Source organism: Pygocentrus nattereri, chromosome 1 (genome assembly GCF_015220715.1).
Source record: "Pygocentrus nattereri isolate fPygNat1 chromosome 1, fPygNat1.pri, whole genome shotgun sequence".
Classification (NCBI taxonomy): Eukaryota; Metazoa; Chordata; class Actinopteri; order Characiformes; family Serrasalmidae; genus Pygocentrus; species Pygocentrus nattereri.
Genome location: NC_051211.1, coordinates 19,540,983 through 19,557,107, shown reverse-complemented (window position 1 = coordinate 19,557,107; position 16,125 = coordinate 19,540,983). Strand labels below are relative to the sequence as shown.

Sequence of the window (16,125 nt, the reverse complement as noted above, 5' to 3'; positions counted from 1 at the left end):
CAGCAGCTACATTCTGGTGCTTCAGGCATCAGAACTGCTGACTGCTTTAATGTGGAACAGGAAATGAGGCTAGCTAGCTATCAAGACATCAGCAACTACTAGAAATTTTTTTTGCTTGAAATGAAGAAAAGGACCATAATACATTGAAACGACACTAAACTAAGATAATTCAATGCTCAGCGTGTTGATTGTTTCTTGGTTGCTTGTGCAGCAATCTTGCACCTCCGTTTGGAGGGCCATGTAGCTCTAACACTTCCTCCTACCCCTCTATCTCAGCAAAAATTGAGACACCCTACCCTTGGTGTGAACACCCAAAATAGAGGGGCATGGCTAAATGGTAAAAGCAAGGGGTGAAATGGGATTGGGCCTTAATAAGGCCATGGGCCACATATCAGGTAAAATCAAGGAGCGAATCAATGATTATTCATTAATTTAACTATTAGTTGTGCCCTGTCCTGTTGGTATACACTCTGTATACGTGAAAATATGCCAAAAAAAGTTTAAAAATTATATCTAAAAGTCCTGCATCAGCAGTGCAGTTATTCTCTAAGAGTGCTGAAGGGCTACTGGCAAAAAGTAAAATAAGAATAATAATGCTAACTTTCTTTATAAAACATTTTTATACCAGTGGCAAGTCCATAAAATTAAAATCATATAAGGCAACAGATCAAATTTTTAAAATTAAATACCAATGACATGTAGAATTTTAATTAAACATTAAATTAAAGAGAAACTTTTTCAATTGTTTCTTAAAGGTGCACACTAAAAAAGCACTCAAACTAGGTAATCCAAACCTAGTAGTTTCAATAGGCAGACCAGAAAGTTATAATACAGGGGTTGTCCAGCCCTGGTCCTGGAGATCTAACCCCTGGAGAATTTGAATACAAATACCTTTAATACTCCTGACAGCATTACCTAGATCAGATGTGTTAGATAGGATTGGCGCTAAACTCTTTAGTAGATAGGGTAGTAGATCACCAATACCAAGATTGGGCATCCTTTGATATAATAAGAAGTGGCAGGAGCACTCGGATACTTGCCTGATATGTTACAAGTCACTTTTCTTCACATTCTTACAGTTAACAAGACTTGAATCCTTTAAAAAATAAGGCTTGTTATTCAATTACTACAGTGAATTCAATGCAAACAGGTTGAGCTATTCTTAGGTTATAGGTTATAGGTTATAAAACCTTTGGCCCGCTGGTAAGCCGATTAGCCTAGTAAATCATTTAGGGAGCGCTGCAAAAATGAAAATCTTACAGCCAGAACATGCTAGTCCATAGAATACTGCTGATCTAAATGATTTTTTATTTAATTAAACATTTAGCCAACTATTTCTTCAATTACAAAGTCGATTGCTAGCCTAGTAAGCCTTGTTAGCACACATCAAAGACTGGCAAACTGCTTTTGATTGGTCGTACAAAGACAGCACTCACAGAAAACAAATCAAATTTCATTGTCTTAAAAAACGCAGCTCAAATATTCTTTCTGCATTTGAGGGCCTAGACCCTCTCACACTTTTGGACTGTTTGTCATTTTTCAAACTGTAATATTAAATAGAGACAAGAAAAAAACAATTTTCAACAAGAATTTAACACAGGGTGAACAGGAAAACTGCACTGTTTTATGAAACACACTGAAAGATTGTAGGTGACTTAACTGTTTGTACTTTGTGTACTTCTATTTAAAAATGAAGTATTTGAACAAGATGTGATGTAAGAACTGCAGAGAAGGTGGGACATTGGACAATTGACATTGTGCCTCACACTAATGGTCAATAATCACATGTTCATCAAAACTGCCCAATCTAAACAGAGCACTATATGGAAATATTTCAAACATAACAATGACAAATTTGTACAATATAATTTGTGTGAAGACTAAGGTTATGAAAACAGGAAAGACTTTACCACTGATGAAAAGATGTGGAAATGGTTTATAGCTTTTGCCAACTCAGATCAACAACAGAGACAACAACAGACAACAGAGGATCCAGCACTCAAGAAATATGACACAGGATGGCACTCGGCAGAACAATGAACTGTAATTACAAAGAAGGACAAACAACAAACAAAACCAGGCAACCAGATCCAAAAGTGTAAATACAAAATCAGAGAATCCAGAGAAAGTCGGAATATCACAAAATGTGGTCAGAACCCCGGCTCAGTAGTTTTCTCGAGAAGAAACAATACCTCACAAGGAAACTAGTCTAAAACCCTGAGCTTTATACTAACTACATCTAGTCATGTGACAACAAGAACAAGGGAATCAGATTAGTATTCCTGTGAGTGAGAACGGTGACTGGAGTGCTGTGGAGGGTCGGCAGGCACGTGATCTCCCAGAGGATTCTAGGAGAAGGATTTCATAGAAGCATTAGAGCTGGAGGGATGGTGTTGGTGAACAAATGAATGGGTCTTAGACTAAATCAGGCCTTATCTCTCACTCAAAGTCCAGATGAGCAAACTGAAGCTATCTTACTGTGGACATATTCTGAAAAGAACCAGTTCATTGGAAAAGACCATCATGCTTGGAAGAAGAAGAGGATGGCCAGCTATAACGTGCATGTATACAATCAGAGGAATCATGAGCCATTGAGAAGCTTGAAGACCCAAACAGAAGGAAAATTCTAGAGAAACACTGTCCATATAGTCGCAAGGAGTCGGAAACGACTTGACGGCACTTAACACTAATAATAAAAGTAATAAATTGTGTGAGTTTAGACATATACTCATGAAAAGTTCAGAAATTAAGATATAGTTTCCAAGGAGAAATTTGGAACGATTTTAACAGGAACCTGAAAAATTCTGGTACACTGAAACTAAAAACATTGACTAAAACACAGGAAGACATGCAATCGCTGTGAAATGATTTAGTTCACTGAGCTCAACTGCTTTGCAAATGTATTAGACTTCCAAACAATACTGCTTTCCTTGGATTTTGCCTTATTTCTTAAAAATCCTTTGCTTACCATAGTTGAAAACATAAGTCTGGGAGATATTGTTTGAGACTCCCTTCAACAATAATTATAACTAGATGCCGTTCTAAAAACTCTAACTGGCGATCAGTTGTGTTCTATCTGACATATACTGGTTCATGATTGCAATTTGCAGTGTAACTTATAGTCTTTCAGCTTTCAGTGGTTTCAGCAGTCCCCTGAAATCAACTTGTCCTACAAGTTTAGACTTTAATTTCACACAAAAAAGAGGAATCTGATAATCTTAGTTGCAAATAATGATAATTTACAAACATTAACCTATCATTCGAAAAACTACTGAAGAAATTATTTATGCAAAAATGAAAGAACTTCACAGCTCACAAGACTACTTCTTCGCATTTCTGAACTGTTAGTCAATAGCCACGTTTACATGCAGCCTAATAATCCGTTAATAATCCGACTAATAGCTCAGTCGGAATAAAATATGTCCATGTAAACACCTCATATATTCCGATTGAGGTGTTTACATGGACGTATTCTATTCCGATTGAGGCCATTCACAATACAATTTCTATCCGACTGACCGAGGTGGGTAAACCTCTAAATCCGTTAAATATTAGAATAATATCCGTGTAAACGCCTGAATCGGATTACACTCTGATTCTGCGCATGCGCGGCGCGTCATAGCGAAAGGTTTATACCGGTCAGCATGGCGGAGCTGAAGCTGGTCAGCAGAGGAGACGAGGTTTATACTCTGAGCTTTAAAAGACGGCGGCGGGACGGACGGCCAGCTTATGAGTCTCAGTGCACGACGTCTTCCTTTATAAGTGCACGTGAAGGACGTTTCTCTGAGTCTGACGTCAGTTTAAAGCCATTAAAAACACAAGCGCGCCAACTGGAAACTCATCTCACGCGGACTGGACCTCACGTGATGCTCGCTGTCATGGTAACGTTCACTCTCAGCGCTGCTCCGCATGCGCGGCATTCTGCATCTGATTACTTCTAGTGGGCACGTAAACGAAGATTTTCATCAGATTGTTGAGCAGAGGCAGAATAAACACCTCAGTCTCAATCTGTAATCCGAAAATCTTTGTATGAAAACACAGCCAGTGAAACATACAAGAACGGTTCAAATCACAGTTTTATTCTCACTGAGGTCTCTACAAGCTTTCTGTTCAAAAACAACAAATTCTGTGTTGCACTGCAGCAGCCAGCCTTTTAGACACCCAGGGAACACGTTGCTACCATAACTATAGAGTAGACTGCAACTGTTAAAAAAATACAAACGGTAATTTTCTTGAAACGGTTTTTGTTAATAAAGTTAAGAGTTAGAGTTAAAGAGGTTTCATTCCACTACATTTTCACACAATGAGCGCATTTACATGGATTTGTATTGATCAGGCTTTGTTAGGAACAAAAAAGCAAGATTCGGAGGCCCAAAACACACAAAAATTTATGGCAGTAAAATCCAAAATTAAATAATGATAAAAAAATTGTATCCAAGATAAAAAAAACAGTTGATTCACAGGAGAAAAGGCTCAGGATGCCAGTAAGACACTAATAATGCTTTAATAAGAGGGGAGAGTTTTAGTAAGAAAGCTGATGAGGGGGAAAGGAGATGTATACGTGATTGAATCATTGCTGAGGCAGCGGTTAATATTTAGGGGAGGAAGACAGGTCTAGTGGACAGGTTGGGAGCTACACATGACAACACAGCATTAATCCGATTTGACTCATGTGGACCCAGATTTTTCTCAGTATCTGATTACTAAAGTGCGTATAAATTAATTAAACAAATTACTGCATTTAACAGATTATAAAGTAATTTTGAGAAAGAATACAAATTAGATGTTACACAAAACCAATGGTGTCCTGTAATTAAGCAGTATCACCCCTCAGTGTACCCCCACCCCCTTTTGTGCAACCTCATGTCTAAAATCCTTGACAGTCCGCTGATCAACAGGGCCTGGTAACACAAGCTGGCTATAACAAAGAACATTGTGCTTATTAAAATTAAAAATAAATTATATTATGCACTGTTTTCACAGAACATTGTTTTGGCCAAACAGTGAGGTAGTCAATGTTTAAATAAATGAAAATGCATAATGTTAATAAGTAAGTATTAAATATAATTAATAAGCAGCATCTACTGTGCATATTTCATAATAGACTGTGTGTGTATGTAACTGGCATAGGAAGCTCACAGGAATGCATCAGTATACATGAGTGAGTGAATGCCTGAAGTGGTAGTTTAAAAAAAGTTTGTTTGTTTTTTTTTGTTTTGTTTTTGTGTTTTTCCAGTGTTTATATGATTTTTTTTCTTCAAAATAACAGCAAATAGAAAGTACAGTAACATAAGGTTTACAGTCCAGTAATATTTTAAATAAATTGTTTCATTCTCGATTCTGTTGTCTACATTCTCGTCTCTGAAGACTTTAGAGCAGAACACATTGGCCTTTTTTAACGTCTTTCTCAGGCGTTTCACTCATGCTCGATCTGGGTGTTTTTTCTCTCCGTTTAACTCGGTGCTTTTCCATCAGTTCTGATATTTCATTTTCAAAGTGGGTTTGTACATCATTAAGCAGCTCAGCCTGCTCTCTGGCTTCCTCCTCATATTTGGTCTTCAGTTCATTCATTCTTTTCTCAAACTCCTTCTTCATTTCCTCACGCTCTTTCTCCTCTTTCTCTCTTCTCGCTCTGTCCTCTGCTTCTCTCTTTCTCAGCTCCTCCTGCCATTCTCTCTCCAGCTCTAGATCCTCCAGCATTTTTCTTTCCTTTTCACTTCTTTCATCGTCTACACAGACTTTTCTCTCTTTTCCTAGTTCCTCAAACTTCTTTATCATCTGTAATTCGCTCTCCTTGTGTTCTCTCTCTCCCCTTTCTTGTTCCATGCTTTCTACCCTTTTGTACTGTTTTCTCTCCGGCTGTATTTGAATTCTGCCTTGCTCAATATTCCTTTCAAACTTTGCTATAATTTGTTTCAGATTTTCTCCTGGTTCTCTCAGTTTTTCAGAAGGTCTCAGGAAAGTACTCCTGCGTTCCTTCTCTCTACCTCTTGTCTGCTGCGTCCACTCCATTTCATGTTCTATCTGTTTTCCTTCTTCCCATTGTTCTTTTTCAAAATGTGCTTTCTCCTCTGTACTCTGTCTATATTTCTTCTCTTCTTTCATCTTATGCTCTTGTCTCAGAGATCCTTCCCTCTCCTCAAACTCTTTTTCCCTTTGACGTCGATCTTCTTCCACCTGCTCTCTTTCACTCTTCATATGTAACTCCTGCTCTTCCAGCTCTTTCTCATATTGAGTCTTCAGAGCTGCTTCTCCTTCCTGAATCTCTTTCTCCTTCTTTCTCAGTATCTCCTCTTTTTTCCGCTGTATGGTCCTCTCTGCCACCTTCAGCATATTGTTCGTAAAGTAATTGTTCCTGTCAAAGTGTATCATTTCTTCAATCTTTCTGAGTAGGCCACTCACTTGGGTGTGGTCCTGTTCGTCTTTGTTATTAAACATGTGAACTCTGCCGCCACAGTCCAGGATTAGCTTATTCATGTCTGCATGACCACTTCTTGTGATGTACTCTTCAATCGTCTCGTTTCCCAGATCATCTCCTCTGGTGAAGAGAACTATGCTGAACTCAGCAGCCTCAGGGCCAAAAATGTCCTTGATTAGATCCAAAGTGTCCATCTCCTCCTTTGTAATCCTTCCAACACTCAACACAATGATGAAAGCATGAGGCCCAGGGGTCGACAGCTTGATACACTCCACAATTTCTTGTGTTACTTCTTCACTTGAGAGTGTGGTGTCAAAGAGGCCTGGAGTATCAACCACAGAAACAGATTTTCCCAGAACTTTACCAAAAGTCTTCTGACACTTTGTGGTCACAGAGGTCATGCTAACACTGGATTTGAATTCATTTCTTCCTAAAATTGTGTTCCCTGTTGAGCTCTTCCCATTCCCAGTTTTCCCAATTAGAACTATCCTCAGACACTCAGAGCCAGAGGCTGCATCACCTAAAAAAGATATTAATGTGGTTACATGTTGCTGAAGTTACATGCCTGAAGAAATTCACTCTTACAAATGGTTATTTAAGGGTTTTTAAGTAAAGGCAGTGGTTATATACAGAACCTCAAACAGTCAAAGAACCATCTGAATGCATAAATAGTTCTGGTTAATTTGTTATTTTCTATGAAAGAAAACATGGTATATAAGTTATATATGTTACATATTAAAACTGTTCATTATAGCACTAAAAAGCATACAATTACAAGTCAAATAACCCATTTTTGGTATTATATAAAACCCTTTTTTCTAACATTGTAGAAATGAGCAAATATACAATGCACAGACAACGTCTGGACCCACCTGATTAAATGTATGTTACATCTGAAGGCTTATGCTTTAGTGCTTGAAATGTAACTCTAAGGCAGACATAAACATACAGTACTGTGCGAAGGCACATTTTCAAAATCTATTTATTTGTGTAGTATGTGTTTATTCACTGAGAAAAGTGTTTAAAAAAAAATATATATATAATGAATATACTATATATTTTGTAAATTATATATAAATTTAGTAAATTATATATTATTTTTTATATACATTTATATAATAGTGATTTTATGGATGTTAGTATGTTTGTTCAATCATTTCCAAACCTCTCCTCGAAGAAGCCCAGTATTACAGTATTATATGTAGTTAAAATGCAGGTCCTGGTTTGACCAATCAGTGCTTCAGTAAATTGAGCTCATGATGTAATTGATGATATTACCAAGTCTCTGTGGCGGCTGTGGACGGTGTCCAGGAAAAATATGGACCCAAGAAATTCTTGTTACTCTTATTGTTTTTATGTTTATTTGAATTATGAATAGGACTTTATTCTAATATATATTGTGCTAAACTCACTGCTGAGGTCAATTGTTTAAAGATTTGCTCAGATGCCTAAAACTTTGGCACAGTACTGTATAAGGGACTTTTAACCTTATATAAATATTTTTTAAATGCCCCCTCAAAAAAAAAAAAAATAAATAAAATCTGTTTGACACATTTATTATGTATAAATTTAGTTTAGAGTGGACTGACAGAAACACTTAAAAAATTAAACCTCTTTCTTAAATTACATTAAAAAGAGCATCTTAAAGCTTGTTGGTTATATCATTTTTTGGAAAAGGATAGTTTTGTCAAGTTTAGTTTTGATACTGTTATTCTAAAATGTGTAAAATAATATAATATTGTGAAATAATTAAATAAAAAGAGTTGAGTCCAAACTTTTGATGAGTGCTCTATCTTGATGATGCCTTTTCATTAGCAATTAAAATGTTTTGTTGTGAAATGTAATTGTTAACATACTAAACTTTACTAAAATTCAAATTTAAAAAGCCTCTAAATTGATTAAGTAGTCAACTTTGTTGTTTCATATTACTCACATGTTTGTTCTTTTGTTTTCAGTTTTCTGACTGTGTTCGTTTGATCTTCACATTCACCCTGTGGTCTACATCCACCTCTCTGGGCTTTGCAGGGTGAATAATACTTGCTGCTGGGTACCATCTTCACTACTTCATCAAGAAGTGCTGGCACCGATTTCAGGTTTCCATTTTTCATTTTCTCCAAAATTTTATATCGGCCTTCACACAACCTGAGAATTTGCTTTGTTTCTAAACTTTGCTCTACAAACTCAACTGCAGCTCTTTTGTCAGTGTTCCACTCGGTTGTGAACAGGACTATGGTGTGCTCGTTCACCCTTGAGCTGAAGATTCTCTGGATCTTCTCCATTTCTCCTTTGTCTTCATCAGTGAGAGGACCAACAGGAATGATGAGGAGAAAAGCATGAACTCCAGGATCACAGAGAGAGACACAGCGGTGAGTCTCTTGCATCACTTCCTCCTCTGAGAGCTGGGTGTTGTAAAGAGCCGGCATCTCCACCAGAGTGACCAGACGTCCACACACTTCTCCCTCCCTCCTCACACACACTGAGCTGGACTCTGGACTGAGCTCTCTCTGGCCAAGTTGATGTTTAGAAGTCTTTTTGTCCAGCAAGAGGTCTGATAAGGAGACCTTTACTACTCTATCCCTTCCACACAGCACAAAGTTCAGTTTCTGTGTCTTAGAAGTGGAGGCAGACACATCGGACACTAAAACATATGAACAAAAAAATAAAAAAAGAGAAATTGGAAAAAACGGACATTTAGATAAACCTGATTTTAAATTCTGATTTAAATTTCAGTTTATGTAGCACAAAGATCTTTTGTTTTCATCTTAAATGTTTTAATGCCTTAGAGAAAGCCCTTAAATAGAGGTTAGCAAAAGTTTCTTACCAGGTTTTGCTGCACACTGAGACTCCCAGATAAGGTGACTCCCTCCATTCTGTTTGACCATCTTCTGCATCATCTTCAAGAGAGCAGTACGATTATATCCTCTCTTTAAGTTGATGTGACTGTTGCTGTATTTAGCGATGGTCTCCTTTATCATTTTCTCCTGAACAGAGTCCGTGTCACTGGAGCCTGACTGCAGAGTTTGTGTTGTTAATATCAGGGTGTATTTATGAGGCTCATCAGACAGAGAGTAGAGGATGTGATACAGTCGGTCTCTGTCTGTCTCTGTGAAGTCATCTGGCTGTATAACCAGCACTATAACATGAGGTCCAGGAGCACACAGAGACATGCACTCTTTAACCTGAACTGTGAGCTGATCCAGTGAGAGACAGGGGTCAAACAGGTGTGGAGTGTTGATGAGGGTGATGTTTCTTCCCCCCACATTTTCTCTGGCCCTCTCACTGAGCTGCTCTAGTGAAGGAGGAGGAACTTTAGTATCAAACACATCTCTGCCCAGGATGAAGTTTCCCACTCTGCTGTTGAGGCCTTTCTTCCCCAGTAGAACAATCCTCAGTTCATACACTGGATATAGAATTGAAACAAAATCATTATTATAAGCTTTCATTATTTAGCTAGTATTGCTGTTTGCAAGTCAATAGTTCTTCTTTAGAGTCCAATGATTAAAACACATAGATAATTGCAATTTAATTTGCTGTTGTTTTGCACGAGATTGACCAACTATACGACTTGTTGGAGCTTTAACTCTGAAGGCCAGGCTAAAGAGACCAGGGGTGCAACTGGCTTGCGGGTGGGACTTCCCATTCTCTTCCTTTACTCCTGCTTTCCCTCTCTCCAGTCTCAGTTTCTGTGCTTGTCCTGTCTAAGGCTGTGTTTACAGTACAAGCCTTATTGCTCAAATTCGTTTTTGCTCAAATCTCTTTGATATGATTGTTCACACTCAAAAAGGGTCAGTGGAAAAAAGCACATGCATTCTAATCTGAGGCCCTGCCTCGAGACACTGGATTCTCACTCAGTCTCACCTTCAGAAGTCCAGCTGGTTACACCTGTACCTTCCAGGGATTAAGGTCCACCTCTCTGGGTCTTTTGCACTTGTTATCATGGGTTTCCCCCTGGCAGCATTTACTCATTATCACTGTCAGTTTCATCTAATTTTTTACTCATTAATCAGTGTATCAGTGCTTTAGTGTTTTTATACATATTAATTAGCCAAGTTTGCATAAAATGCATCTCATGCAATAAATAATTAGCACTTCATTAATTATTCAGCAACAGTTCATGATAACTATACACATAGAATGACATTGTTTAGTGTATTGCTGTAATAACTTACTGTTGGGGGGAGGGGTTATGCTTCTGTTCCTTGTCAAGTGTGATGGATCTGTGAGAAAAGTAAGCTGCATGTTATTGTTATGCTTTCTTATATTTCATAATGCACTGTAAGCTACACTACAGAAAAATGTCAAAAAGAAGAAAAATAAAACTTTAACTAAATGTTAAAAAAGTAAAAACAATATTGTGCTGTAAATTTCCTTAATGTCTGAAAATCAGTCAATATTTTGTTGTTTTAAGGCACTGAAGCTAGATTTCAGCAACACAAATTTAATCTGATACAGTGATAACATAAAATTAGCAATGTTTTAAAATTATTTTAAGACTACAAAGCATGTTTTGATATTTCTTCTGTCATAGTGATTAACTATTTTGTCTACAACCCAATTCCAATGCAGTTGGGACGTTGTGTAAAACATAAATAAAAACAGAATACAATGAATTGCAAATCCTTTTCAACCTATGTTCAATTGAGTACACTACAAAGACAAGATATTTAATGTTCAAACGGATAAACTTTATTGTTTTTTGCAAATATTCACTCATTTTGAATTTGATGCCTGAAACACGTTCCAAAGAAGTTGGGACAGGGGCATGTTTACCACTGTGTTACATCAATTTTCCTTTTAACAACACTCAATAAGCGTTTGGGAACTGAGGACAATAATTGTTGAAGCTTTGTAGGTGGAATTCTTTCCCATTCTTGCTTGATGTATAACTTCAGTTACTCAACAGTCCGGGGTCTCTGTCGTCGTATTTTGCACTTCATAATGCGCCACAGGTTTTCAATGGGAGACCAGTCAATGGCAGGCCAGTCTAGTACCCGCATTCTTTTAATATGAAGCCATGCTGTTGTAACACGTGCAGAATGTGGCTTGGCATTGTCTTGCTGAAATAAGCAGGATGTTCCTGATAAAAGACGTCTCTTGGATGGCAGCAGATGTTGCTCCAAAACCTGTATGTACCTTTCAGCATTAATGGTGCCTTCACCGATGTGCAGGTTACCCATGCCTTGGGCACTAACACACCCCCACACCATCAGAGATGCTGGCTTTTGAACTTTGTGCTATTAACAATCCAGACAGTCCTTTTCCTTTTTGGCCCGGAGGACATGACGTCCATGATTTCCAAAACAATTTGAAATGTGGACTCATCAGACCACAGGACACTTTCCCACTTTGCGTCAGTCCATCTCAGATGAGCTCGGGCCCAGAGAAGCCGGCGGCGTTTCTGGGTGTTGTTGATAAATGGCTTTCGCTTTGCATGGCAGAGTTTTAACTTGCACTTGTAGATGGAGCAACAAACTGTGTTCACTGACAGTGGTTTTCTGAAGTGTTCCTGAGCCCATGTGGTAATATCCGTTACAGAATGATGTCGGTTTTTAATGCATTGCCGCCTGAGGAATCGAAGTTCACAGGCATTCAATGTTGGTTTTCTGCCTTGCGGCTTACTTGCAGAGATTTCTCTAGATTCTCTGGATCTTTTGATGATATTATGTACTGTAGATGATGAAATCCCTAAATTGCAATTGCATGTTGAGTAACGTTGTTCTTAAACTGTTGGACTATTTGCTGACACAGTTGTTCACAAAGTGGTGAACCTCACCCATCCTTGCTTGTAAACGACTGAGCCTTTCAGGGAAGCTCCCTTTATACCCAATCATGACACTCACCTGTTTCCAATTAACTTGTTCACCTGTGGAATGTTCCAAACAGGTGTTTTTGAGCATTCCTCAACTTTCCCGGTCTTTGTTGCACCTGTCCCAACTTCTTTGGAACGTGTTGCAGGCATCAAATTCAAGATGAGTGAATATTTGCAAAAAACAATAAAGTTTATCTGTTTGAACATTAAATATCTTGTCTTTGTAGTGTATTCAACTGAATATGGGTTGAAAAGGATTTGCAGATCATGGTATTCTGTTTTTATTTGTTTTACACAATGTCCTAACTTCATTGGAATTGAGGTTGTAAATATGAAGTGTAGTGTAGATAAAACTTCTAAAAGCTGAATAATCTTATACATACAAATCTAGTCTAGCCTGTTAATCCTTAAAAACGCAAAATATTTTGTTAATATTCAAGAATTTCTGCAATGTATATGTCCAAAAAACTACCCAGACCAGATCCATCTGCAGAACCTAAACCTACAAAACATTCCAATAATAAAAAAAGCCTCTTAAGTAAACGCTTTAAACTGCAGATTAGACAGAAAATTCTTTTCACTCAACTATTTGGACACAGGTATGATGTCAGGGAGCCCTTATCCTGGCCCCAGTTCTTCCTGTCTCCTCTCCAGGCTTGTTTGTATAGTAGTTTCTTTCTTCTCAGGTTTAATTGCTTTGTGTATTTTTATTTGATCCTTACTTGCACTCATTCACCCATTCCTTTCCTTCTAGAAGGCCTGTCTGCTGTATGGCTGCAGTGAGTCTGATCACCAAGTCCATGAAGATAAACTTCTCACTACTGAAAGATGGGTAAATAATGGATCTACGCTTTCTTATGACACCCGCTCAATGAATATGATTGTGAACTTTGGACTTGAAGTGGTTTTATACTGCAATGTTTAAACACTTAAAGAAGCTGTCACCAGCAAATACTGTGAAAGTAGTGCACATGAGCTCTTTTCTCAAGCTGTCTTTCATAAATGTTGTCATGGAGAGTGTTCTGACAAAACACTATAATCATATATGTTCTATTCCTCATTTTAGCTTATATAATCAGAATGCCAGTAAAATTCCAATGTAGGAACTGCAATAAAGTTGGTTTCATATGAGACAGTCATTAGATATGAAATAAACTACAGTCCAGTTTCTCAAATGTTTCAACAGGTTCTTCTTGTCAATTTTGCTAAAATAATTCTTCAGAAAAGCAGAGCACTAGCATTAGCACTAAAGTGGACACAGTGGACAGTAGCTTTACCACAGATTTATTAAAAGAAGTAAAATAATGAGGAATATCACTTATAGCAGAGAAGGAAATCTTTTAAATCTTTCAATTTCTGATTCACATGCCTTATTTTAATGAATATTTATTAATATTCTGTCTTGTGGTAATTAAAATGGCTTCCAAGCATTTCAGCTGAAATACAATGTTGAATTATAACTTAAAAATGATTTAAAAATAAAAATAATCTTAAAAATTAAAGGAAGGTTAAAATCGAGCTTCCAGATCTGTTGTCATAAACATTTCCATCTAAATATATTGCACTTACATTACTGACAAAGAAGCATAGCTCAAAAACCCAGGGACCTCCAAAAAGGTGAGAATTGCAAAAAAAACAAAAAACATAAAAGGCTTCTTCTGGCATTCCTTCAAGCCTACTTCAACATACTATTAACTCTGTAACATTATATATATGGCATTATATATATCATCTGGGTGTCTATCAAACAGTACATCTGTTAACTGTAGTCACAATTATTTTTAGGACAGAATAGCTTTTTCAACTAAAACTGTCCTGTAGTCACTCTCTTTACAAATTATAGCTGTTTACCATCACATTACAACTCATTTTTCCAACTAAATAATTTTTTAAGACCAATCATAACTTATTATATCCTCATATCTGGTTGATGATGCAGCTTTAAAGCCCAGTCATTAATATATGTATTGATATGTGACAGTTTTTATATGTGAGACACTCAGTTGGTGCAAAATCCCAATAGCTGTAACTCACCTCAGCTCCATGCAGCAAAGAGGAAAGTGATATTCCTCTATATTAATTTTCCAAGTTTAATACACCCTACTATGAATTATTTTGTGATAGCCCAGTAATTAGGACTAAAACAAGAACAGCGTAGCCAGCAGATATAAATATTCAGCAGCAGCCAAACAGCACTGTGGAATACTTACAAATATCAGACTCCATTTCACTCGGGATTTTTCCACATCCAGATTAAGATGTTAAATCACTTGACCAGGTGTTTGAACAGGTATCAGGTGCTTCTCTTCAGGTTTTTGCTATGTGTCAGAACTCACTTTGAATAAAGTTCATAAATGTACAGCAGTTCAAAGATCACAGTTGCCACACCCTTCATTCCCAGCAAAGAACAAAGAGCACTTCCCTACGTCAATATTACAATATTATAAACCAAGCTTTTAAAGATAAACTTTATCAAATTTATTTTGAATCATTCCAGGTTCTTGGTTTACTCTGTTACTGTTTTGGACCCCTACCACACTCACCAGGCACCAAAGTTTTTATTCTCTTCATCAGAATAAAAGTTGTCAATTAACCCAAATGCAAAGCTATTGGACCAGGTCACCTAATACAAAACCCAAATAATCACAACTCCAGATCCTTATGAATTATAGAATTATAGCCAGTCCCTTTACAATTGGGTGGCTAGGTTAGACCTAGAGATTATACTGAGGTGGCAAAAGAAAAAATAAGAGTGGTTAATGATGTTTATCAGTGCTTCATTGTTAAAATAAGATAAAGATACATTGAATTTACTCAGCACATTTATTGCTGCAAACTGAATTGATATATTCTATTCATTCAAGAGGAAGTTATGTACACATTTGTCTTAGTTAAATTCATCACTTTTTCAGTGCATCAACAGTAGCTGCCCTCACTACAGGTTCCTCATGAGTTTAATGATAAAGCAGATAGTATATCTTTATTAGTGAATAATGTTTGGCTGGGTGACAAACCAACTTATATGATATTGGTTCAAATCCTCTGAAAAAATGTTCTGCTGCCTCATTTATCAAAATGATCAAGACCAGCATTAAGGTTTTGACCAGCACTCTCTCTGGTTTGCTCAGCAGAGAAGTTTATCACAACAAGTCTCTCACACAATCAGAATCAGGCTTTATTGGCCAGGGATGCTTAGACATACAAGGAATTTAGTTTTGGTTACAGGAGCTCACAGTGCACAGTATCAGACAAACATTTTACAGTAGTAAATAAATAAAATAAAATAAAATAAAACATGCATTCAAACCATCAGTCACACATACACACACAGTCATACCTTGTTTGTTTGTTGTGGTTTAGCTTTTCAGCACTTTGGTAAGCCCTTTGTAGTACTGTTGTGACTCGGCTGTCAATGTCCGCTGATGGGCCTTGCGTCCACCATTTCAACACCTAGCACCACATGTGAATGGCAGGGAAAATTTAATTTCCCATGTTGTGGTCCCTTAAAAAATCTAACATCCACCTGTTTTCCTATTTCAGAAATATTTACTTGCTTTTTCTACCACAGCAGGCTGTAAATGAACTACATTACTTATTCAACAAAACTTTAAAAAATGTTATGCCACTTCTACTACTACTACTACTTTTACTGCAATGTCCCCTACAGCATCCTTTCAGCCATGAGAAAATAAATCTAACACATGGACATATTTCTGCATCATATACTGATATTTATTTGTGATATAATTTGTAGATGCTCCCTAAACTCTTAAGCAGTTTACCAGTCCACATTGACCAAAGTGGAAAAGTGTCCTGTGGTCTGACGAGTCCACATTTCAAACTGTTTTTGGAAATCCTGGACATTGTGTCCTCTGGGCCAAAGAGGAAAAGGACTGTC

The 16,125-nt window shown here is 37.2% G+C and overlaps 1 protein-coding gene across 1 annotated transcript; it reads right to left on the bottom strand.

Annotated features, from left to right (window-relative positions):
• Positions 1 to 3,572: 3,572 nt before the first annotated feature.
• On the bottom strand, positions 3,573 to 14,552 carry LOC108412959 (GTPase IMAP family member 8-like). The gene is made up of 5 exons (XM_037540394.1): positions 14,438 to 14,552; positions 10,588 to 10,635; positions 9,240 to 9,818; positions 8,352 to 9,056; positions 3,573 to 6,938 (listed from the first exon to the last, which is right to left on the bottom strand). Exons 1-5 carry the CDS (start codon positions 14,451 to 14,453, stop codon positions 5,371 to 5,373), a joined length of 2,916 nt encoding a protein of 971 aa, XP_037396291.1. The 5' UTR covers positions 14,454 to 14,552; the 3' UTR covers positions 3,573 to 5,370.
• Positions 14,553 to 16,125: the final 1,573 nt, after the last annotated feature.